General features: G+C 37.9%; 1 protein-coding gene across 2 annotated transcripts in view; it reads left to right on the top strand.

Annotated features, from left to right (window-relative positions):
* Positions 1–13,995, top strand: part of LOC137408426 (uncharacterized) — a 301,367-nt gene extending 287,372 nt beyond the window's left edge. Inside the window, exons 1-5 of one of the 2 annotated variants that reach the window (XM_068094952.1) lie at positions 11,360–11,465; positions 11,660–11,890; positions 12,076–12,367; positions 12,744–12,982; positions 13,194–13,995. In XM_068094952.1, coding sequence (XP_067951053.1) covers positions 11,799–11,890; positions 12,076–12,367; positions 12,744–12,878 — 519 coding nt within the window. In that variant the 5' untranslated portion in view covers positions 11,360–11,465; positions 11,660–11,798 and the 3' untranslated portion in view covers positions 12,879–12,982; positions 13,194–13,995. Of the gene's footprint in view, positions 1–11,359; positions 11,466–11,659; positions 11,891–12,075; positions 12,368–12,743; positions 12,983–13,193 lie in introns of those variants that run through there. The other variant, XR_010980085.1, reaches the window with a different exon arrangement.
* Positions 13,996–24,696: the final 10,701 nt, after the last annotated feature.

Here is a 24,696-nt window from a genome sequence, read left to right as displayed (position 1 = left end):
TCATCAGAAAGCGTAAACGAGCTGGCATACTTAGGAGTAAGCATGTACGCCAAGTAGTGGTAAGCTGTTAAGTTTTTAGTCATTCTTAGTTTCAGCTTCTGCGTTTTTGCTGCATCAATAGCTCCCTCTAACTTCTGCTCTAATGACAGCCAGAGTTGAACATCGTCAGCTATGGTTAAGCTTTTGGCTTGCGCTTGATCAATGGCTATCGCTACAGGTTTCAGGAAAATGATGACATCTTCGACATTCCGTTTCATTGACATGTTTCTTACTTTCTTAGCTATCCCCTTGTCAATCTTGTCTCAATTCTCTTCGCACACTGCTAAGAGCTTAGGCCAGTTTGCGATATAGGCTTCAAACGTATCTATAACAATGTTCCATCGAACATCGCAGACCATAGGCAGTTTCTTTTACCCGCTGCTTTATACCAAGCATTGGGAAGATGGCAGTTTCTGTAATATTTGACAACTTGAACCACATGCTGCTGTATATTGGTTATTCCTAGATCTTTAGCTAGTAGATTAAGAATGTGAGCAGTGCACCCATATTTGATAACCTCTGTACAGCTGTCTCCAAGCCCTTCTCTGCATAACAGTACCACGTTTTTTACATTTGGCTTTATATCCAGTGCCGACTTTCTCCCTTGTAAAGCTGTTCCAGAGAGGGTCTTGTTTCCGTCTTCAGTTCATAATTAAAATTTATCACACCGCTGATTAAGTCGATGCTCTATGATTGTCAAGTAGGGTATTATGGTACAAGAATACTCTATAGGTGACCAGCTATAGACTGACAATCTATAGCTTAGCAAGTGTATTTAAAGGCTTGACCCTAAGAGGCGGAGCCTATCCCAGAGGCTCTAGCTAAATATATGACATCTTTTCTTTTACATAGCAATGATAATAATGAATAACTCCAAAAGCAACTGTCAGGTTTGAACAGGGTGGCCCTGGTGATTCCTTGGAGGGATACCAGCTGCTGCTTGCGGTCTATCTCTGGTGTGAGATTCCTGATGTGGTCAGAATCCCAGGAGCCAGACCGCAAATTTTCAAAGCGATCGGTCGAGCAGCTCGGGAGATCTTAGGTTACATACACACATATAAATACGCGCCTATCAAAACATAACCTTCCTCCCCCTCTTCCCCCCCCCCCCCCCCGACAAAGTCCATGAAGGTAATTAGCTTAGTGTGTTTCTCATCAATTGCCCAGACAGTATTAATATAAGTGCTAAGTAAAGTGATTATAAAAGAGGTTGAGATTCGGTATTTATGACTCAATATATTGTCCGAATATCTTAATGCTTAATAGCTTAATGAATAACTGCAGATTTCAAACTCATGGAGATGAGAAGCAAAATGTTTTCATAAGCAAATGCCTAGACATCTAGTCTTTTACTCAAATCAGTGCGGTCATTAAAGATTGAAATAAATTTAATGATCTACCAGACGACTAGTCTTCTCTTCCATTAGTTAACGAAAGGTGCAATGCTGTTTATAACCTCATCGTTATAAGCTATGGACATTAGTAGGCTTCTAACCCTTCCCTACCCACTGTATTGCTGCACACGATGAGCTAGATTGCTAGAATCGTCTGCAAAAGAGCCTTCAGTGAGCTCAAGATACATAGCAAGGTTTATTTCAAACATCTACTGTGTTATAGAATAAAAATAAAAAAGATCAAAAAAATCATGATTTTTTGGGCGATTTAAATCAGATAAAAATTGCCTGATTTAAATCGGTTGATTTATATCGAAACAACCTTGACGCATACTGGGACTATTATTTTTCTTTACGGGAATAATTGGTGATGCCCAGGCACTTTTTGGGGCAGGTTCTATTAATCCCGCTTTTAGCATTTTTTCAATGTATTCCTCCAAGGGGGCTTTATGTACCACTGGTATACGATAAGGATAGGGGCAGCATCTTTCGTATCGCAAACTTTACCAGATAATTCAGATACTTTGCCCAGGTCAAAGGAATGAGTGGCAAAAGCGTTTCGTTTTGACTCAAAGTTTTTGAATCGTTTTTTATCAGCTTGATTTAGCGAAGCTTTTCTCAGGTCTATTTTGCTTATCGGGTCACTGGGCTCAGTGTTGACATCTTTAAATACATCATTAGCCTTGACTATATGTGAGTCATCCAGGTCAGTGGGCTCAGTGTTGACATCTTTAAATGCCTCATTAGCATTGACCATATGTGAGTCATCCAGGTCAGTGGGCTCAGTGTTGACATCTTTAAATGCCTCATTAGCATTGACCATATGTGAGTCATCCGGGTCACTGGGCTCAGTGTTCACATCTTTAAATGCCTCATTAGCATTGACCATATGTGAGTCATCCGGGTCACTGGGCTCAGTGTTGACATCTTTAAATACATCATTAGCCTTGACTATATGTGAGTCATCCAGGTCAGTGGGCTCAGTGTTGACATCTTTAAATGCCTCATTAGCATTGACCATATATGAGTCATCCGGGTCAGTGGGCTCAGTGTTGACATCTTTAAATGCCTCATTAGCATTGACCATATTTGAGTCATCCGCAGGTAATGGAAAAGATATTCCAAGTGGCGTTCTTTCGAATACGCTGATGTAGTTGTTGGATGTATCAACCACACGGCATCTCAGGTGGCTGTCACCTGGATTAATGTTTTTGCAAACAATAGATCTTCATGTACTATAGTAGGTTAAAAAATGACGTGTTCATCGCTATTATTCCTACTTGAGACGCAGAAATTAGTATCACTACTTGGGGGAAGTACTAAATCTCGGTCCGCAAAGACATTGCAATACGTTCTGATTTCTTCATGAGTAGTCATGGCACAGTTATTAGGCAATTGCCTCCCTTGTCTTGATTTATTTTCAATTTCCCCGAAGGAAAGTCAACACAAAATTGTCCAAGCTGCTTTAGGTTATCAATTCCTAATATTAGTGGGGATTTACATGAATCTATTACTAAAAGAATGGCTTCAATAGGAATATTGCCTTTACACTGGATTGGCACCAAAATTTCTCCTAAACCTTTTACTATGTGTCCACTCATAGCTCATACAGATCGCGTAGTTTCTTTGATTTTAGACTGAATGCCTAGTTGTTTACACAAATTAACACTGATTGGGAATACTTGTGCACCCGTGTCTATTAGAGCATTGTGCTCTTGAACAAATATTGTTATGCGTACTAAAGATTCATGCATTATGTTAGACACATTATACACAATGTCTACTAAAGTTGGAGCTGGTCGTCGAGTGTATAGTCGTCTTGTTTTTATCCTGGAAGCTACTTGAGTAGTAGTTGACCTAGTCAAAGGTCGGGTTCGAGTCCTAAGTCGATCACTTTGTTTATGTGAAATTTGTTCAGGTCTTTTATAGGCCATCAATGGGATAAAGGTGGTTTTTTTTCTCAGTTTTCATATTTTCCTCAATATCACTAGTTCCTCCTGAGAGTAAATTATTTGGCTGTAACTCATCAATCTGAACCTTTTCAATATTAGTCTGCTCAACTGGAATCGGGGCCTCCTCTATTGTTTGGTTCATAGCTATAGAAGTTTTGGTGTTTTTATCCATCTCCTTGGAACCAAATAAATATCCACGCAAATTTTCTTTAAGATGTGAAATGAAGGTTTTTAGTCCAGTGCACATGAGTATGCATCTCCATAACAGATTCAAGGTTATGTATGAGCAGCACAAAAAAATCCAGAACTGTTTTATATCCCAAGTTCCATAAGCATTTAGAAATGAAAATGGCCCTTGGTTCACTATGTTATTGGCTAGGTTTTTCGATTGCCGTAAAGGGTTGCTGTGGAAATTAGATGTTACTCTTAGGTGTTCCAGAACTTTCGCCTGATGCGAAGAAGAGTTAGCCCAATCATTTAATAAGAATTTGTCTTTGAAGGTGTCCCAATCATACAGTTGCAGTTGGGGGATTACCACCTTGTCATGTTCTATGCCCAAAGGTGTGTAATCTAGGAATAACAAGTTAAGAGTGTCAGTCTCGGTAATATGAGTCAAGTTATCGTTAAGGTGGTGGTAATAATACAAATTGTTCCGAAGTGAAACAGGAATTTCCTGGTTCATTGCACACTCACTGTAGTCAGTGTCATGAAATACGATATTTGTATGAGTATCGAGCCAGACAGTTTGATTGGCACCCATAACGTGAAGGGTCAAAGTAATTCTGCAAGAGCATGTTTCTGCAGACATTACAGAGTAGTCATCAATTGGTTCACAAGGGAAACAGATAGAAAGTTGTGAGTTAGTTTTGCATATATGTAGCTATTGTTTAACAAGTGTCTCACAGCCAATGTCAGATTTCGCTCTAGTGAATTTGTCATTAGTTGCACAAGTGCTTGCATGGCATGACATTTATTTAGAAAGAATCCTATGAACATGTGGTTGTAGTTTTCATGGATTCGTAATTCAAGAGCTTCATTTAGCATTAACTTGGCTATCGGTCACTTGTCCATCAATACCTTGCTTTTGTCTAGTTGTAATGCTTAATCGGCTGCAGGCAATGCCTTGATCTGGCTATTCGACATCACCACCAGATTCGCCATTTTGCCGCACAAGCTTATTTTTGGTAAAACTCAATGCCAACTCACCATTTACTGACATCCAGAAACGATCTTGGAATTATCCAGGAAAAGTCTAGTGTGGCAAGTACTTGCATTCCTTTTGCCTGTCTGGCTCCCACATCAGAGCGGAGCCGTCCTTCAAGTTGCAAAAGCCAGAGAGGTAGGTACAGTGGCTTACCACACCAGCGGGGCTTTCCAAGCTCTCAGTTTCCCTGTGTCGCTTGAATACAGTCGTTTCATACAAATAAGCATTGAACACCGTAAATTCATAATCTATGCAACATTTAAAACCGGTGTGAAATTCCGGTTCAGCCACATTGTCTGTTTGCACAATGGCACCAATTTGTATCACTTCACCATGCGGAGATGTGTGCCACTTACCCTATGCATAAAGTAGCAAGTGTCTCGTGAACCTAGTTGGTCCAAATAGTCATCAGTCCTTGTCTGTCCCTCACCAAAAAATCCAGAGTGACAATCCTAGTCTGTATTGTTTTACAATGAAATGCCGCACTTTTGTATTGTATTAAATTAGATTTGTACAGAGTCAACGTCAGGTTGTACGGTTCATGTGCAGCAGTGTCAGGTAATATACAAGGTGGTAACTTGGGCAGTTCAAAATTTGCTACTGTATGACCAGTCCTACAAAGCATAGGAGACTGAGCTTGACCTTCTGTCAAAATTGCGAGGAATGACAGTAAAAAAATTACTGTCCACGAAATTCCAGTCCTATTTCTAACTCTTTTGTTTAAACTTGGTGGTCTAGACAGGTGGTAACAAGCTCTGCTAGTATCCCTTGCTTGTGCTCTCAAACCTTTTAAATTCCCATCAACTTGGCTTACACAAGCTTTGCTATTGCTTGCGAATTGCTTATTGCTAATTGCCTCATCCAATGAAACAAAATCATATGTTTGTTTCAGTCTTAGTGATTATGTTCAACAGCTGAAACCATTTTTGCATTGCCTGCTATCCCAACATTCTCAAAGGCAATGCTGGCTTCGCTTGTCTTCACACTTAGCTGAAAACTTCTGGCTACCTCAAAAGTTACAGCTGGCACTATAGTGGATACCCTAAGAGGTACAATTTCTACAAGTTCAGTTGAAGCCCTTTCAACAGATGTTTCAACTCTTTCCATAGCCATGCTATCAAAAATCACTGTATATTATCTTTCACCGGTCTGGGTACTACCCCTGCCATGGTTGACTGCTTCTCAGTGGCTGCTGTAGGCACTACCGCTGAAGCATATGCTGCTGGTGGCTGATACTCACTGTGCTGTTGACCAGCGTGAGATTTTTGACTGGCTAACCAGTCCCTAAACCAGCGTGGCATTTCATTACGCTCATTAGTCACTACGCTGACCTTCATTTCCGCCACTGTTATAGTTAGGTCTATATGCAGGCTGTTAATAAGCCAAAGACCTACCTTTATTAGCTAGATTAGGCTGACTCTCCCGGCTAGCCGCTCGCTTATCACAAAAACGAGCCAAATGTTTCTCAGACAAGCATATAAAGCATTTTTTACTGGTTTTTCAAATCTTCTGTTTTGACATGGGTGAAGTCAAGCATTTTTGAAATTCGCACTTACATCAGAAATATTTTTATCTGCAGGATAAGGAGTGCAGTTTCTACACCCATAGCTGAGCGTCAAATATCTGAGAGATTTTGCGATAAAACTCCCATAATTTTTTCTTTTATTTCCTGGCGTAAGCCAGTTCTGAAATGCATTAGGATATACGGGCTATCTTACTCCGCACTTCCGCAAGTCACAATTTTTCTAAAGCGTTTGTAATACTTTCGAACAGTTTCAGTACTCCCCTGTCTCACTGCGGAGACTTCCCACACTATCTGCTCCTCTCCCTCCACAGCATGCAATTTTTCTCCCGTGAGCTTTTCCACTTTTTCATAGCTCACTGAGCTACCTTCAGATCTAATAATCTCTCTTAGATAGGCTGCTGCCAAATCTTTAAGGTAAAGTTGTAGTATTAATACAAAAAATTTTGGAACTTCGTTTAATATGCAACAGGTCTCAAATTGCATTAAGAATGCATCAAAGTCGTCTTCACTTCGACCTGTAAAACTGAGGCCAAACTTCACCCAGACGTTCTTATGGCACTTACGCACTTCATAGCTTTCTCTTTCTGGTGTGTACCCAAAATAACTTACCTCGTAGTTTTGTTGTGGTAAAAAACGGCCCTCTTCTCTCAATTCTGGTTCTCGGTCATTCAACTGCGACACTTTCTGTGTTAATGTTCGTATCATCTGTTCAATGTTTTCTGCCTTACGGTCAACTGCATTGAGAGCATTTTGCTGCTTGTCTACTATGTCTCCCATAGAGGCAAATCTCTCATTTATCTGATCCATCGGATCTCGGTGACTCACTAAGGAGTTTTTCTCACTATCTCCCATCACGTGTTTCGCCAATACAAATTTCTGACACCAGATGTGATAGCGCATTATTCCAACAGTGCTATCCTAAGGGGGCTTTTCTTAGTAGCCCAATGTTGTATTGATTTGCTGCTTTAGTAATACTAGACGAGGTTCAAATTCACAGAGTCTATTTGCTATAAAGTCACACACAGGTGAAGCAAGTAGAAAAACTGACAATCCAACAAAGGATTGCATTCGCTTTTATATAATAGTGCCTAGCCAAACTATTTTGACATAAGCCAAACACAAGATACAAAAAGAAACGGAATAATATTGAAACACTAATTTGTTTCTGACACACAGAGACAGAGGCAACAAGCAAGCAAAGATAAATGTCTTTTGTGAAAACAGGTTTTACTATTAGAGCTGACATGTTTTGATGTCAAATCTCACATTGGCATCAAATGTATATTTAGTGTACGTCAATGTCCGGCTTTTAATTCTAAGATGATATTGTTTCACCATCTAATGTTATTTGTATATATAGATAAAATAAAGTTTGTTAGAATTAATATAAGTTGGAGCGATTTTCATTTAGCTTTGACGTGGGAACGGAAGGATGTTGGTATGTTGAGGCAATAGTTGGGTAAAGAAGGTTAGAGCCACGATTGTCGTCGAGATATACTTATCTCACAATATGCTTATCCTGTAGTCTGGCTGTGTTTCCTGGTGGTGTGTTGTTTTCACATCTCCATACAACAATATGATATATCGCCAATAAAATATAATTTCAAGTGTTAATAAGAGTTGCAAAAAAATTAGACTTAAAAAAAACATATACATATAGGTAGACTTACTTTTTTGCCCTTTCCAGGAGAGTCAAGTGTACAATAAGATTTCTGTTACAATTTAGTTATAAAGAAGTCTACACTCCCTAAGAATATAATACTAAATGAATGAGAAAGCAGTTTCTGGGAGTTTGTATAAAACTAGAGGGGAATCATCATATTGCAAGTGGTGACAACATGAAGGCAGCAGGGATTTCATTTATTTCTTTCATGTTGTGGGGCAATACTAAAAACAGCTGAAGAAGGGTGAATCTTACTAAGATCAACCATTGAAGCAGCTTGTGGCTGTACACAAGCTGTATGTTCATTTGAATGTGATTCGGAAGCGATAAGGTACCATAGGGCTGATTTGCACCTGTGATTATATGCATTATACGGATGGATTGGCAGTTAACTGATAGTAAACAAGTTAGCCGGAATTGACATTATAAAGTTTTACAATTATCATTAGAAAAAAAATGCACTCTCACCTAAAATTTTATAAATTTTCAACGAAAGTTTTAGCTGGATTTTAGCTCTCAACTAGATGAAGCAAGCTGCTAATCATTGCAACTGCGAAGCATTGCCCTGGTAAAAGCTTTTGCACAGAAAGTCTTTGCATTTTTTTAACATATACAATATTTACCATTCTAACTTTTAAACTCCATGTCATGATAAAAGTGTTTTTGAGCAGTTCAAATAAATTAGGAGAAAAAATAAACCATAAGTACATGGGGGTGTGTATATAAAAAATATTACTGTTGCAGCAGAAGCTCGTTGTATTCAGAGTTTTGATGAACGATGCTGGTACCTCTCGGTACTGGTACAAACGTAAGAATGAGATATTGGACTTTCTTTGTCTGATACTTTGTCTGACGGAATAAAGAGAGAATGTAGAGACAATTTCTACTCCAGATAACACAATTATTCAAGTAAAAAGCATTTAGCTGTTACAGATTTAATAAAACTGCAAATTTGGGTGTAAAAGCACATTCGAAATTGAAACAGCACATTTGAAAATTACAAATAAAAATTAGTGAAAGGTAAAAAGTTACCTTTTAAGAAAATAAAATAAAAAAACCCAAAAGGCATTATTGATTATTAATAAACAGTGCACATTTAGCGTATGCAATAGTGAAAAGGATAGATTGTATACGGTAAGAGCGATGGGAATGATAAGAACTGCTTTGGCTTATGGTTACACGCTATTGTTGGTAAACTTGCGAGTCAAATGTTGCGAGTTCAAATTCAGTGCGAAGGGGGTTTTTCAGTGCGAAGTGAAGGGTGATTCAGTGCGAAGGGAGCGACAGACACACACTGACATTAATGTATATAGATTGAGGTAATCAGTTTTGACACAGGTCGAGTTAAGTATATGATTTTGCATCCTCTCGCCAGTTTCCTACTAAAATTTTGGCAGATCATACCAGTCCATCCTTTGATATTCATCCCATGGATTGTTCAACGGTCCCACGACTCCACTGATTCATATGCCAGTTTTCATCTTTCATCAGTAACAGGTCTTAAATTTTAATTTCTTTGGTTTCGCTCACCCCCTCTTGACGAGCATGCCAGTATGCTGAGTATTCAGCGTGCCATTGTTTCCAGAACAACTTAGAAAGATGCTGCACTGCGCACCAACGTGTACGTGACTGACTCTGATTGCAAATATCGCTGGCTGAGAATTGGGAAGGTGGCGAAAGGATAATATCAGGGGGATGGGGGATTTGGTTAAAACTCTAATATACCCTTTTCTGTTAACTCAGGAATGCCTTTGATCTACGACCTGATAGTACCAAACCCTTTTGATAGCTGCTACATGTTGCATAGCGTTGATGAATGCAGAAGTAGCTGTCATCAAGCATGTTGATATGAACTGGGTGGCTTGATAAGCATGTAACCACCAAGCCAGTGCTGTAGTTCATTCCTTCTGTTCGTGACTAGGAAAGAACCAGAACAGTCAACTTGACAAAGGCTAAAAAGAGGTGACTCGTTCTGGTGGAAGCGGAGACATGTGGTATAGCCGATTTGCCTCGATAAAGGTGTGAGATAAGAGTATCTCGACATAACATTCGCACATCAATTACAATTTCATAACCAGGATTTATTATACAACTGAGTTACTCCACTGCATAATAATATACAACAAATGTACATAGAATGGTTTCATATGGATGTCCTACATCGCTGCTGCATACTGATTTACACTATTGATCAGAGCTGTCAACTCTCCTGGATTTTGCAGGACCCTCCCGGAATTGAAATTACCATCCCGCCAAAATGAAATCTTCCGGTAAACTCCCGGATTTATGTTTTGTTCGAGGAAAAAATACCGAGCCACTTATTTATCAGTCGCTATAGCATTAAGGCGATGCGCGTAATCTAATGATGACGAAAGACTCGCTGTATCAAAAGACACTTTCTTATGGCTTCGCGCATAGAATTATCGTTCGGTAATTTTATGGCCTTTGAACTAGGCACTCGAACATTTCAGAACATTTGTTTTTCGTAGACCCCTCGCACTACCTAGGTCTAAGCAAAGATTTATAGGTATAGCCCTTTGGGTGGGCGTTTCCTACGGCCTTGACATTTTTGTGTTTTTTAAGTCACGATATACGATCCACCATTCAGTCATGTCTAAAAAAGTCAAGTACGCGTCAAAATTTAAACCAGAATGGACCAAAGAATGGCCTTTCATTGCATCAAGCATTAAGGGTACTTGGGATGTATCATCCTGTCATTGTACCTGGTGCAAAGCTAATTTTAGCGTTGAGTATGGCGGACGGAATGATGTTTTACGACACAAAATCCGTCAAACACAGCAAGCACGAGGAAGCTCTTAAGAAGACTAACAAGCTACCAGATTTTTTTCGAATAGGAAATGAGGAAATTTCTCAGGTAAGTCTTGAGAGTAAAGCTAACAGGACAACTAAACAAATTAGTAATGAATGCAAGGTAATGCAGCACGGGATTATATTCTTTTCCAGCTTTAAGCCTCCTAAAATGTAGCATTATATTTGCTGATCCTGGACTAGTATATTTGAAAGTTCAAAAGATAGAAGGTGATATACTTTCGCATTTATGCACGTATTAGATCACAAAAATGTTAAAATTTTGTTAATACATTGACCATGTCTATTTCAGATAACGAAAGCAGAATCACTTTTACGCTATTCATAGCAAAGCACAATTTGTCACTTTCTGCTGCTGACCATTTCACCAAGCTTGTCCTCGAAATATTTCCTCACAGTGAGATTTCCAAAAAATATGGATGCATGCGAACCAAGACAATGGCTATGATAAGAGGTCGGTTAGCATTCTTTGCTACAGTCACAATCATCTTTATTGCGACAGCTATCAAAACTTTATATTGAATTTACATTATTCATAAGATTTTGTTTAGCTCTATTTTTATGCATGTGTTTTGTGTTATTGGTCTGTTTGGTAAATTGGCATAACTACAACTTGCATTTCCATGCTCTATCGATCCAGAGGGTTATGGACCATACTGCAAAGCACAAGCTGCAGAAATCTGCCAATCATTCTATTTCGGCCTCATGATAGATGAGACAACAGATCGCCATGTAGATAAACAGCTTGCCATACTTGCACGAGTGTTTAAAGATGGTAAAGTTGTAACCAAATTTATTGGCCAATATGTAATCTGTCCACAGCAGGTGACTTCTTTTTTACTCTGGACAAAGCTCTTAGGTGAGTTTTAAGCAAAGTATTTTTGCTGACTAGATCTTTGTTTCATGACTCTTCCTTTTAAATAAGTCTCTGGAAAGTAACTCACTGTTTATTTGATATGGTACTTAAGGCATATCTAACTGTAAAATAGTGGTCGGGTGATAGTTGATGTTGATGGCAGCACATAACAAGTCATTTATGTCTTTTAATTTTAGCAATCTAAAGATACCATGGGAAAATGTTATAGCCTTCAACAGTGACAACTGTTCTGTCATGAAAGAGCATCGCAATGGGGTGATTGCTAAGATGTGAGCTGTGAACCCTCAGATAGTGGATGTAGGGTGTATTTGCCACATGGCTAATTTGGCAGTTGGGAAATCTCTAAACAAGGCTTTGTTCAATGCCGATGAGCTGATATGTGATATGGTATCTCATTTTAAAAACAGGTATGCACCCAAGCTATGTCGCATTTAATGAACTTAATGACAGATTTGGCTCAAACTGATATAGCTTTATTTAAAATGTAAAATATACCTTGCATTTATGTTAAATTACTACTGTATGTTGATGTCTATGCCTAGAAATGTCTACGTAAGTTTATTTAGACTACTGATTTAACCTCTAATTGCAGCACTAAGCGCATGGAAAAGTGGTGCGAGTTTCAAGAATTTGTTGGAGTGGAGCAGCAACGCCTGTTGAAACATTGTTCCACACGATGGTTGAGTTTGCGAAGATGTGTCGAGCGTGTGTTGAAGCAGTACAGTGCTCTAAGGTCATACTTCGGAGCTCACTGTGAAATTGATAGATCTCGCTCTAAAGTTCACAATATTTACAGTCGACTTATGAACCCTCTGCTGCTTCCATGGCTGCACTTCGTCAACACATTTCTGGAACCATTCTATGCCTTCAACATGAAATTTCAGGTAAAATGTTTTGTTGTATTGTTGCAGTACCTAAATGCATTGTAACTTGCAAGTTTCAGCACAGAGTAAGGATTTTATTGTAGAGAAGGCCATTTGTCCCTGATATGAACGATTTCATCTTAACGTTAACCTCTTTTTTGCTACAGTAAATAAATCTAAACTTATAATACTAATCGACACTTTATGAATTCTGAGTAACTGTGCCTTATTGCGAAAAACTTTCAATAAAACAAATACAGAAAAAAGTTATTCTTTTTTTGAGTGTGCTACATGCACCTCATTCTGTCTCGTAAATAAGAATACTTCGCTGTGTCAACTATTTAGGCAAAAATCTTGTGTTGCAATAGTTAAATTGCATGACAATAATTGGTTACAGGGTGAAGAGTTACTAATTGTGAATCTTTATTCTTCTATAGAGAGGCTAATCAAACAATGTATGAGTTCTCTCATCAGTGTTCCTGAGATAAAGAAACACGCTGCAGTTACAGAGGTTCTATATACAGACCCCTAGAAACAGTTTTCGGACTTGGAACTATTTGTTGGTACAGAGTGTCGGACCCAGCTAATAGCCTTGGAAGATGAGGCTAACCAAGGCTAAATCCAACAATTCTTCAGGTTAGTAAGTTAAACAACATGTGAAGTATGGCTTATTAGCAGTCACTTGGTCTTCTGCTCCAAAATTTGTTTTCTCATTTTGCTGTTATTCCTATTGGCCAGCTATAAGTCTCAAAACTAAATGTCCAAATAAAGAACCATCTTGCCATACTTTTCACAGTCAAATTGCCATAAATAACTGATTACTGTATATTTTACTGTTTACTTTTAGCTCAGTCAGAAATGTGTAAATGGCTGCCATATCTAAAATGTTGGAGTTATTTCCTTTGGCCAGCAAAGTCCTAAAGATGGTTCCAGCTAGTGATGTTAAACCAGACGATGTCCTTCAAGCCCGATGACATCAGATGGCTAGCAAAAAAACTTGGCATATTTACGCAGCCCGCTGATCTAGACGTTATTCATCAGGAATAGGTCAACCTGCAGCTAGATGATACTCCAGCATCGCAATCAACACCAGCAAAGTTTTGGGATGCTATAGCATTAGAGCGTTACCCCTTACTGACGACCTTAATGAGGGCCATCCTCCGCATACCTCACAGTAATGCAGCAACAGAGCGCATTTTTTCTATGCTTAAAAAATATATACTGAGGCTAGGGCGGACCTATGTTCTGAAACAGTGAATTCTCTGATAGCCACCAAAATAAACTTTTCTACCTGCTGCTTTGAAACAGAGTTGAAAGCTGACCTACTCAAAAATCTTAAAAAGTCAGCCAAAACCTGCAACTTAAAACATCAAGGAGCAGCAGCTACCTCATCTCAAATCAGTGCAGACTCAAATGTAAAGATGATATAGCATCCCTGTCTAACTACCAAATTCATTTACAGTAAACTTTTGAGAGTTTTGTCTTTATGTTATGTTCGTCATCATGGATATGATACAATGTTTTTTGCAGAACTGAAATGTACAACATTAATTTCGTAAAAGTTGTGCTTGATTTGTTTTGATATTTTTGTAATTCACTTAAGCATAATTTTAGTGCTGAAATACAATGTTAACCTGCCTAGGTCCCCATTTAAACACTTTTCCGCTAGCACGAGGCTAATTTCTCCCTCATTTGTATAGCACCAGGTTGACAGGTCTGCTATCGATATCAGCACCGGAATAACAACCACTGTCATCCAGCTGACTAATTCTGTAATGGTTTTGTCTTTATGCCAATCCATGCTATTGTTCGGCAACTGATCTGTTTCATTTGACACATGCGGTCTCTGACTGTTCCTGCCTGTTACAAAATTATGACAATATTGTATCTGACATGTCACCTTTTTGTATCTTATGCTTGGCTCATTGAATATTATCACTTCTTATGAATTATGCATGTGAACATATATAAGCAAATGCTGTTTTTACAATAAGTGTATGCTTTTAACTGAGAGAGTTGTTTAGCCTGGAAGCTCGCTAAAGGCTGGTTCACACTATGTCGCCGTATCTCGGCGTTGATGCAACAATACTTCGGTGATTGTCGATGATGACAATGTTCACACTAGCACAAAGCCATCCGCGTTTGTATCAGGGAACAGTCGTCGACATTACGTTCTCATATATAACCCAGTCACTGGAGCGTCAGCGATGGGCGTGGCCTAATTAATAACAGACCATTGAGACGCACGTAAACATTCGCGTTTCGATTTAGTATCAAAAGCTAGTACCACGCGCATCGAGTGATCGCTTTTGTTGAAGATTTATAGAAAACTAAAACTAAGAAAAGTACTTGTCTTAGCATTGCTCAGACGAAGCAACCGACTTAGACAACAGCAGCAGCAGAGCTTTACACCTAAAAGAGGCATAAAAGAAGATGGTGGGTGCGTCCAGCCTAGAAGAGAAGAAATCAAGAAGGACAATTTAACGCACTCTATTATACATTGCGCAATGAGAACTGTGAAATGTTTTTTTCGGTGAGTAAATATACATAGGCCTTGCAAGAATATTTTCATAAACTTATCATAAACAAAACGATTCAGTATAAAAATGTTGTCGTGTGTCTCTGGTCCCTGCTAGTCCAACGAGTGTAATGTAGTCCTGCAGCAACAATCATAAACAGAAACCACGCAATCCGCGATCGCGAATTGTCTTCGCCGAAATGGCTCACATTACACGTGCTGTCGTCGATGCTTCGCGAGCTATCGGGAAAAATTGACAGCTGCAAACTTTCCCGACGTGTCTGCAATGCTTCGTCGATGCCATCAATTCACGGTTCACATAATCGACGATGAACGCCGAAAGGGAAACGCCGAGATACGGCGATATAGTGTGAACCGGCCTTAAGGAGCTACTAAATGAAGTTGATAAGAAACTGTAAACTCTCATTGACTTATATTGATAAGCCCCCTTAGAACAGCAAGTCCACGGGGACTACACTGTTACAAAGATGACATAGCATAACAGTGAGTAAGAGAAAAAAATCAGAGCTCTGGCACCAAAAATCCAGTAACCTGCTGACCTCATCTTTGCAAGGGGAATTTCACTTCCTTGATATGCTATTTTCTCATGAAGATGATGGAGGAAAATTGGGGTCAAGCTGCTAGTTCTTGGAAGTATGACTACATGGTTTTCTGGGTATTGTTGTGTTTTGTTGTGGTTGAGTCGTCCTCCGACTGTCATAACATCATCAGTGTGGGAAATGGACCAAGGTTGAAAATTGGGCTATTACGAAAATTGTTTTTGTTGTCTGGCAGGCATCAGTAAACAATTTTTTTTAAGAACTCTGATAAAATGCAGCGCCAACCAGAATTCAAAAATCATTTTTACAGGCATTTTTTTTAAAGATAAAAAGCTATTAATTACTGATGCTTTAGGCGTAATTTTTAAAATAATCCTTGCAGCTTTTTTCTGTAATAACTAAATTTTTTCCAGTTCTGCCGAGCCAGCATTGACCCAAAACTCTATTTTAAAACCATGTGAGGGTAGAAAAATGTATGGTAAAGGTCAATCGTTGTTTTAGTGTCCAAATATTTTCTCACATGGCGCATCATCAAAAGTACACATTGTAATTTACTGGCTAATTTTGTGATATGGCTTTGAAAGCATGTTTTCATCAATGGTTCCTAAAAACTGTGTATGGCTTTTTACAAAAGTCGGCATTTTGCTATTAAAAACTTAACCGAGTGGATCGAGGAAATTTTTATGAGTTGTTCTAAAATTTACAATGTCTTGGATATTTAGGTTAAGATTATTTGCCAAACACCCTTTTTCAAATTTCTTTAATTCAGTTAGTGAAATGTGAAAATCAGTAGTGAAAATAGTTGTAACGTCAGTGAAAAGTATGCAGTTTAGTGATGGAGCACAATTCACCAAATCATTTATAAATGTAATGAATAACAGTGGGCCCATGATATAATCTTGTAGAACACCATTTTTTATGTTTTAGGAACGAAGGTGTGTTACTATTCCTCACAAATTGTGAACGATTGTTTAAATTCATGTTGCTTGTGATTAAGGTGCAAGCATTATTAGAAAAGTTGTAAAATTTAAGTTTGGTAATTAAAATGATGTTGTCAATCGATGGCTAAAAAATCTAAAAATGTGCCATGTGTAATTGTGCCACTGTTATATATGATATCAGCCATGTACAGATAGACATAAAGGGAATAAAAAGTTACATCACTATTGCAACTTTCACAACAGATCCGCAGATAGCGTCTACAAATTCTGGAGATGAGATGATCACCATTACCTGCCAACTTACAGTTTCAACCTACCCATTGTAATATTAGTACATTGAGAACTTGCCAGAAAAAAATCTCAGCTAGTTGCCAATAAATTGTACTCATAGCCCAGACTATGAAAACCTACATAATGCTATATCAAGATTTGCATCTGGTACCAATCTACACCCGGTCTGGGATTACGATCAGAAATTACACATGTTAAAATCTCCGCTGGCAGAAAACATTAAGAAGTAGTCAGAAACCCTAAAAACTTGTTTGTGATAGTTTGGAGTTTGTGATAGTGTGAACATTGTTATCAGTGACGATCACCGCAGTATTGTGGCATCAACGCCGAGATATGGCGATATAGAGTGAACCAGCCTTTATTAACAACTGTGATTGGTTGAGATACTAACAAGTACGATTGGTAGATACGCTTAGTAACAAGTGTGATTGGTAGAAATGCTTAGCGACAAGTGTGATTGGAGGACAGGCTTAGTGACAACTGCAATTGGTAGTAATACTTGGGAACACCTATAATTGGTTAAGATACTTGGTAGCAAATATGATTGGTTGAAATACTTAATACCCACCTTGATCTATAGATCTATGAACCTCTTTTGACTCACAGCTAAACTTCATAATTCTTAATCATACAGAACTACCAACAAGGTCTACTAGCAAATACATCAAAATTATGCACGCCCGTAGGTTTGACTACCAGCATAATTATTTCCCGTTTATTGTTTGAATAAGCCAGCTAAACTTACCTATGTGGATCTCCCGCCATACAACTTTAAAGAAATCATTGCAAATAGCCCACAGCAGCCAGCCAAGCTAACATTATGAAACCTATGACGCTACGCATTCTTATGATTGTTACATATAAAGCTACTATTGGACAATAAGTATTGCTTCTGTTCGTTAATAATACAAATATAAAACTGACTACACGTATTGATATTTATTAGAAAGTTAAAGAAGAATATAATTTATCTGTAGAGAACTTAGTGAGCTTAGGGTCTGTCGGCATGTACAATTGTAGTCCTTTAATAATAGAAAAATAATTTTTATTTTACTGCTTTTGCGTGTATTATCATTTTGAACCGTTTGTTAGTGTGCTTAAACTAAAATATATTGTAAAAAAGGCATTTGTAGATGCATACATTTTTTCTTTCAGCTATCGGAAAGCGAGTTTTGCAATCAAGTTGCAATGTAAATCAAGTTACACAGGTTTGTAAAAAAGTAATCTCTTTATGCTACGAGCTAAGATATGCACTATTTATCTTCTCTCTTATGAAGTGGTCCAGAAGAAGTGTCGATGTTCTTGCCAACTGGGTGGCTGGTGTACAACAAGAGAATGTCAGAATTTTTAACTATGTCATGCCTATTCACTAGCACTCCCTTGCTCTTGTCTCAGTTGTCCATACATCAACCGGAGTTAAAGGTTAACTGACAGCATTTTAAAAGTATATCTGTTTATAACGACATAACCATGATATTTCAGTTTTCAGCAATGATTTTTAAGTTAGAAGAACAGAAGACCAGTTTTTAAGACAATTTTTGTAATTGAAAAACAATTCATATGTAATCCTGCGTAGCATTGCTTGGAGATCATTATTGCAGATGGTAAGCTTGAGGTAGACATGACAGTGCAGAGCTGTATGGAAAGTTTTGATGAAATATTGTGTGCCAGAGCTGCATGGAGCCGCTCCTTTGACTATATTTATCAAGTGTATTAACAAGTTCACATGGAAAAGATTTGAACGACCCATGCTTAAACTTGGTATGAACACAAAGAAATTGTAGAGAGTGCCCTATCTCATGTTAAGTTCTCATGCTAGGCATATGTAAATATTTCTTTTTGTACAAAAATGCAGCAGTTGCTATGTTTCTTTTCTAGCTGCAATATAGTGGAGACAAATCCTATTCACAAGTGCAAACATAGACATGACCAGTGCAAAAAGTGATTATGTGTCGGATATTATCATTTGCTATAGTTTATACAGCACGCGAAAACTACTCTCTAAAAAAGTCAGGACCAGTGTACTGTAAAGAATGCCTGCAGGGCTTGTTTCAGTCCGTTGGAGTGTCAGGATATATATTTGCTTAGCTAACTATATTGTACAAAGCACAAGACATAAGCAGGCGCAAACTGTTTCTGGTTTTCTCTTCTCTTGCGCCGCCTTGTATATCAGTTTAGTCGTAGACTCTGCCCTCATTCCAAGCCAAATCGTGCTGGTTCATTTAGCTAGCCGTGCTGGGCCGAGTAGGTTTGGGTCAGCTCGGCTAGGTGCTGACTCAAATGCAAGACTAGCTAGTGTCCATTAAGGTATGACAAAAAACTTGAAAAACAAGCATACATGTAAAAGTAGGAGAATGATGAAATGGAAAAGATAAAAACAAAGAACTCACTGCTTTACAACAATTGAAAGCAGGTTGGAAATTGAGTAACGAAGCACATTAAAAGCCGTCAAGAATAGATGAAAATTTTTGTCACTGCGTCATCATTCGAACTATAGTGAGGCACAGAGGATTACACCGCTACACTTGGCACAACAGTACAAGCCATCATTGCGCCATTTGTCACCGCATAGTACCCATTTATTACCTACGTTACAAACATGGTCAGATCTTGATTGAATGCATCCAGCGACATTGTATGGAGGGTTCAAAGCAAATTTGGTTGACAGTGTTCAACCTCACAAATGTAGGTACAGATTGACCTTTACCGACCTGCAGCTTCTACACATGAGGGGTCATGGCCAACAGAACATAGAATATCATCAATAAGCTTTTGTTAAAACTGTAGGTGGTGATTGATAATAGTCATGGTATAATGTTTGTAACATGGTAGCAGCCTGTAATACAGTAGGTCAAATACAAATTGCAATACAAAGGCAACACTGCAAAACTGTTGGTCAAAATATAAATAGCAACAGATATAAATATTTTTGGCCTCTGGTATCTGAGCAGTATGTATGCAGTTTTTTTGCTGAGGTTAACAAATGTTTGACTAATGCATAATTTGCTCAATTATTGGTGTCAACTCTAAAATGTAAAACAAATGTAGCGTTAGCATTCTCAGAACATACTACAAACAGCGCAGAGAGCGCTTTTCTAGCATATGACTTGCATTAAATAGTTCTTTGAAAATGCAATTGATAGCCTATATGCTGTTTTTAATTCTTTAGGACATTAAAGTCAGCTCATAATGAAATCCACTTCAATAGAATTTAAAGGTTGACTTGCAATAAAATTCACATTACAGTTATTTGTTATCAAAAGATTCACCATGTTGTACTCTGTTGTGTTGTAGGTGCCAAATATGTGGAAATGTGATTACAAGCTCTTAAAAGCTAAACAATGAACAGTTAATTGCAGCCATCACGACACCGCCGTAGTTTGGATTCTCTTTCCGAAACGGCTCAAATGCCCTAGTTTGGAATTAATTTATTTGGCTGCGTACTCCAACAATTTGGTTATTGTTATAACACGTGATGTTATCACGTGAATTGAAAGGCCAATAAAAGGCTCAATATAAAACTTCTTGTAGCACTAGTTTATGACAAACACTTCGGGTTTTACCAAAAAGCCCTTCTCAAATATAGATGCTCGCTACTTTACAGGTTCGTTTCAGCTTTCAGCCATTCCATCTGACAATTCAAAGTAAATGTACAATTACGATCATAAAAAATGTGAAATTCTCAAGAGTCAAGACCCTAGCGTTTCGGTTCTGACGCTTCATCTGATGACGCTCCTCAACAGAACCAAATGTCTCAGCAACTAGGCACCGCCACAAGCCGGCTCCTATGCACTAAGCTAGCTAGTAGTAATAGTTATAGCTAGAGAGTGATATATAAAATATTATAATAGATATATGATTATAATGATGATAATAATATCATATATACATGTAATATTAGTAGGATAAGTAGTAGTGTCACTCAGTCGGACTTGCTGTGCCAATGATTTTAATTTTGTGATCGACTGCCAACCACTCTAAATTATGACAGCACAATTGAAAACGATAGGGTTAGTTACATGTAGTTGTTGAAACCAAACAATAATAGACTATCAACTGTAGCAAAATTGATTCATTGTTGTTAATAATAATATATATTCGATTTTAGAACAGATAACTTCAACTTGCAATGATAATAATTACTACAATCTGAAAATGATATTGTATATTAATACATGTATATTAATTTAATGATTATAATAATAAATAATCTTATTATTATTAACAAAAAATGATAATGGTCTGATTTAATTATCACGCTTTGTTTTATAAAAAAATACATACATTTTTATTTTTTAATGACAAATTTAACAATTTTAATATTTAATTTTTAAATCTAGTGCTGCATTGGTATACTGTTGGAAAACATTGACCTGATGTATTGGCTATGGTTGCTAGACACCTGTATTCATTTCTTTAGGAGCTAATACCACCAGCTTCAGAGTGGTGTGTCTGCAGGCGCTGTCAGGATATGCCATCTCTCCTTGAATGTTTGTGCTGCCATGATGCTGAGTTTGCTCATCGTCTCTATGACGGCGGGGCGCATGAATGTCTCTGCATTCATTCTGGTGTAGACGAACTTTTGGCGCCAGCGCCCCTTGAGTTGGCATGGAATAATTACTTGCGATATCATAGTGAGTTAGATTTTTATTCAATACTAACAACACAAAAGCCATGCTAATCACTGTTTCCATGATGCGTAGTACTTCGGAGTTGCCCCCTCTGCAGTCGAGGGGATTCGGCATTTCCATGCTGCGCAGTGATTTCCAGCAAATTAGCCGTAGAAGAAAAATTGTATAAATCGAATCGCTGCGCGAGGCGTTTGCGCACAGCGATCATGGCGACCGAACGCCAGAAATGTCTTTTTTTATGCTTTTCTCGTCATTATACTATTATTATTACTATACACCTTCACAACTTGTTACTAACTTTAATACAATTTCTACAAAGTAATACCCGACAGGACACCATGCTGTTAGAAGCTACTTCTAGAAGGACAAGAAGGCAAAAATGAAAGAGAAAGTTACCTGTGAATGGGAATCTGTTCAGTGTGTAAGTCTGTTTAGTTGTCATTAATTAGTAGTCAGTAAGTTAGTTGCTTTTCTTTTAACATTTGTATCACATTTAATTTTATCAAACAATATTCACTATGCATATAACAATAAGATTTATAAAAATATTTGAAAGTACAATGCTAAAACATAAATATCCTAAAATACTGGTGTTAACACATCATACTATTGTCATTTCTACTCATCATCTCTTCTCTTCCCACAGGTGACACCCACTTGGTATGATAATGTTTTGCCTAAGTCAAGGTCAGGTGTGTGGTTGCCATAGAGTTATCTCCCCCTAGAGTGATAACTACCCTAGAGTTTCCGGTGCCATCAAGGAGCGTTTAGGCCACGCCCATTTTTTGTGCTAGTCACCCGTAGTGATTGGCAGAACAATAACATCAGCCATGAGAATGATCATGAATTTGCACAGTTAAGATAGTAATTATTGCTCATATTAAAGAGATGATGATTATAGTTTATTACTCCAATATATGCTTATCATTTAAAGCCATTCAATACTTACATAACTTGCAAAGACGCTGAATAGACAGTGTTAAGTAAGTGAGTTAATGCAATCAGTTACTCATAGATAAGATAGATGGTCATACTGGGGTTGTATTACATTAGTTTGATGGAAAGCTAATTGACTGCTATCAACCATGAGCTGTACTACCCGGCGTTGCCCGAGTAATAAAGAAGTCTTTGGACAGAAAATTTATTTTTACATATTATAACATACTGTATACAACATTTACCATTCTAACTTTTAAACTCTATTCCCTGGTTGCAAATTGGAATTGTAAATGTTAGGCAACTCGTTATAAACACCTGGGAGTTTGGGGGGCGGTGGCGGCCCTCAATGGGGTTCGGGGCAGCGCCCCGAAGCTCTAGACCTTTTAAGCATCAACAACCCTCAAAGTATGCATAAAGGCAATCAATTGTAAGTATCAAAATCTATATAAGTATATTGTTTATGGTTCATAGTAGGCAAAACGTTTTTTTTTTCAACGACCAATATAAAACTCATGACACTACAGATTTCTGTAAGGGACATTGACAGAACAAGAGCTATTACTTATTTATTGCAATAGCTCTAGTTCTGTCAATGTGTCGATGACACAAATATTTCATAACTGATTCTGTATCTCTTTCAACATCTTTATATATGTAAAATATTAGAAAATTATTTAGCCGAGCCTGCTCCATGGTGCTCCTCGTCGATGTTTTGATTCGCTTCAATGCAGAAAAGGATCTCTCACTCACTACATTACTGGCAGTCAAAACCAATACTAGATTAGTGAGCCTGGAAATTAGGGAAAATGCAAGTTTGGGGTCTTCACACCCTTTCACCCCAATTAAAAGCAATAAAGTTCAGTTTATAAGTCTTAACAAAGTCTTACAAGATCACTCATTTGGCGAAATCACCACGGAGACATTAGTAGTAGAATGCTAGTAGCTAATAGATTAGTTATTGGAATTTCCAACCGGTCTTGGAATTTCAAACTTGGAAATCCCAAGTGAATGAGCTTAGAACGTAATTCTTAGTACATAGCCGCCGACAATCACTAAAAAGTTGGGGCGGCTCAGCCGCCCAGCCGTTCCAGAGAAGACGGGCCTGTTCTTTAGTACTGCTATTTCTTCTACGTTTGCTTTGCTTATTCTATGACTGTGATCATCACATTAACAGTATGCCAAATGGTAGTTTTTTGTGCAGCATTTGGCTGCTCCAATTCTAGTAGCAAGACACCAGACAAAAAATTCCATGGGTGAGTCGTTGTAGTTTAGTTTTGTCAAGTTACTCATTCATTTTTTCCGGTATATTTTAGATTCACACAATAATATCATCAGTAGTTGAAATTAAAAAGGCTTGATTTAGCTGTATCAACAACTGAAATGAATGATCAGAGGTGTACCTAGAGAGATGATTGATTTGAATCATGTCCCTTGTTCTATCAATCATTGTTATGGTGTAGTAGGTATGCAAGCAAGTCAGTTACTTGTTTGATTCTGAACCCTCACTACCCTTTGTCTGTGTCCTTCCACTACCAGCCACTGGAGTTGATTACTGTTAGTTTGTGTTATCTATGACCTAATGCGACTGACCCTCCTTTATTTGTCACTCATTCACTATTCAGTTCATTTTTTATAATGTATACAGATTCCCGCTGAAGAATGAGAAGATGGCAAATAGATGGGTTCTTGCAACCAAGAGAGTAAATTTAAAACTTACTCCGTCAACCAAACTGTGCTCAGATCATTTCACAGATGCTGACTACACAGGTCCTTCAAAACAATCAAGATTGTTTCCAACTGCTATTCCTACTATCTTCAACTTCCCAGAACACATGCAGGTTAGTTTGTTACGAACAGTGTTATCATCCAAAATAGACTGTGCATGTAAAGCTTCTTGATTCTTTATAAATGCTTTTATGTATGCACTCGGTTTGGCTTAGATCTTTGGTATTCTTGTATTGTATCCATACCAGGTGGAGACCCATGAATTATCACGGAATTATTAACATAATTTTCAATATTGATCGCCCAAGACGCAAACTACATAGTATTAGTTTAATACAATGTTTATGTCCTTAGCCGAAGAAATCTCAACCAAGGAAGAAGAGACCACTCTCGAGCTCTGGTGATGAGACAGTAGAAGACTCCGCAACAGCTAGCTTTATTGACCCATCTCCCTCTATAGCATCAGAACATGACTACTTTGCTGATAAAGGTTTGCAAAATCACTATTGCAGTAGTCATCATACCATGACCAATTAGACGCATGACAAAAGTATTCATTTATGTTACTTGTCGGAGTCATCCTGCCCAACAAATATTAGTTGGAAGAAATATAATCCATCATCATGAAAGTTACGTGGCAGTAAATCTATTTTGTATAAAGGTTATTATTATTAATATGCGAGTCTGTTTGGATAAAACTGGCTGTGATTTCAGATGAATCTCTGACTGATAACGACTGATAATT

This window comes from Watersipora subatra, chromosome 11 (genome assembly GCF_963576615.1).
Source record: "Watersipora subatra chromosome 11, tzWatSuba1.1, whole genome shotgun sequence".
NCBI classification, from domain to species: Eukaryota; Metazoa; Bryozoa; class Gymnolaemata; order Cheilostomatida; family Watersiporidae; genus Watersipora; species Watersipora subatra.
Note: the sequence above shows the minus strand (reverse complement) of the source record. Positions and strands in the feature narration are given on the sequence as shown.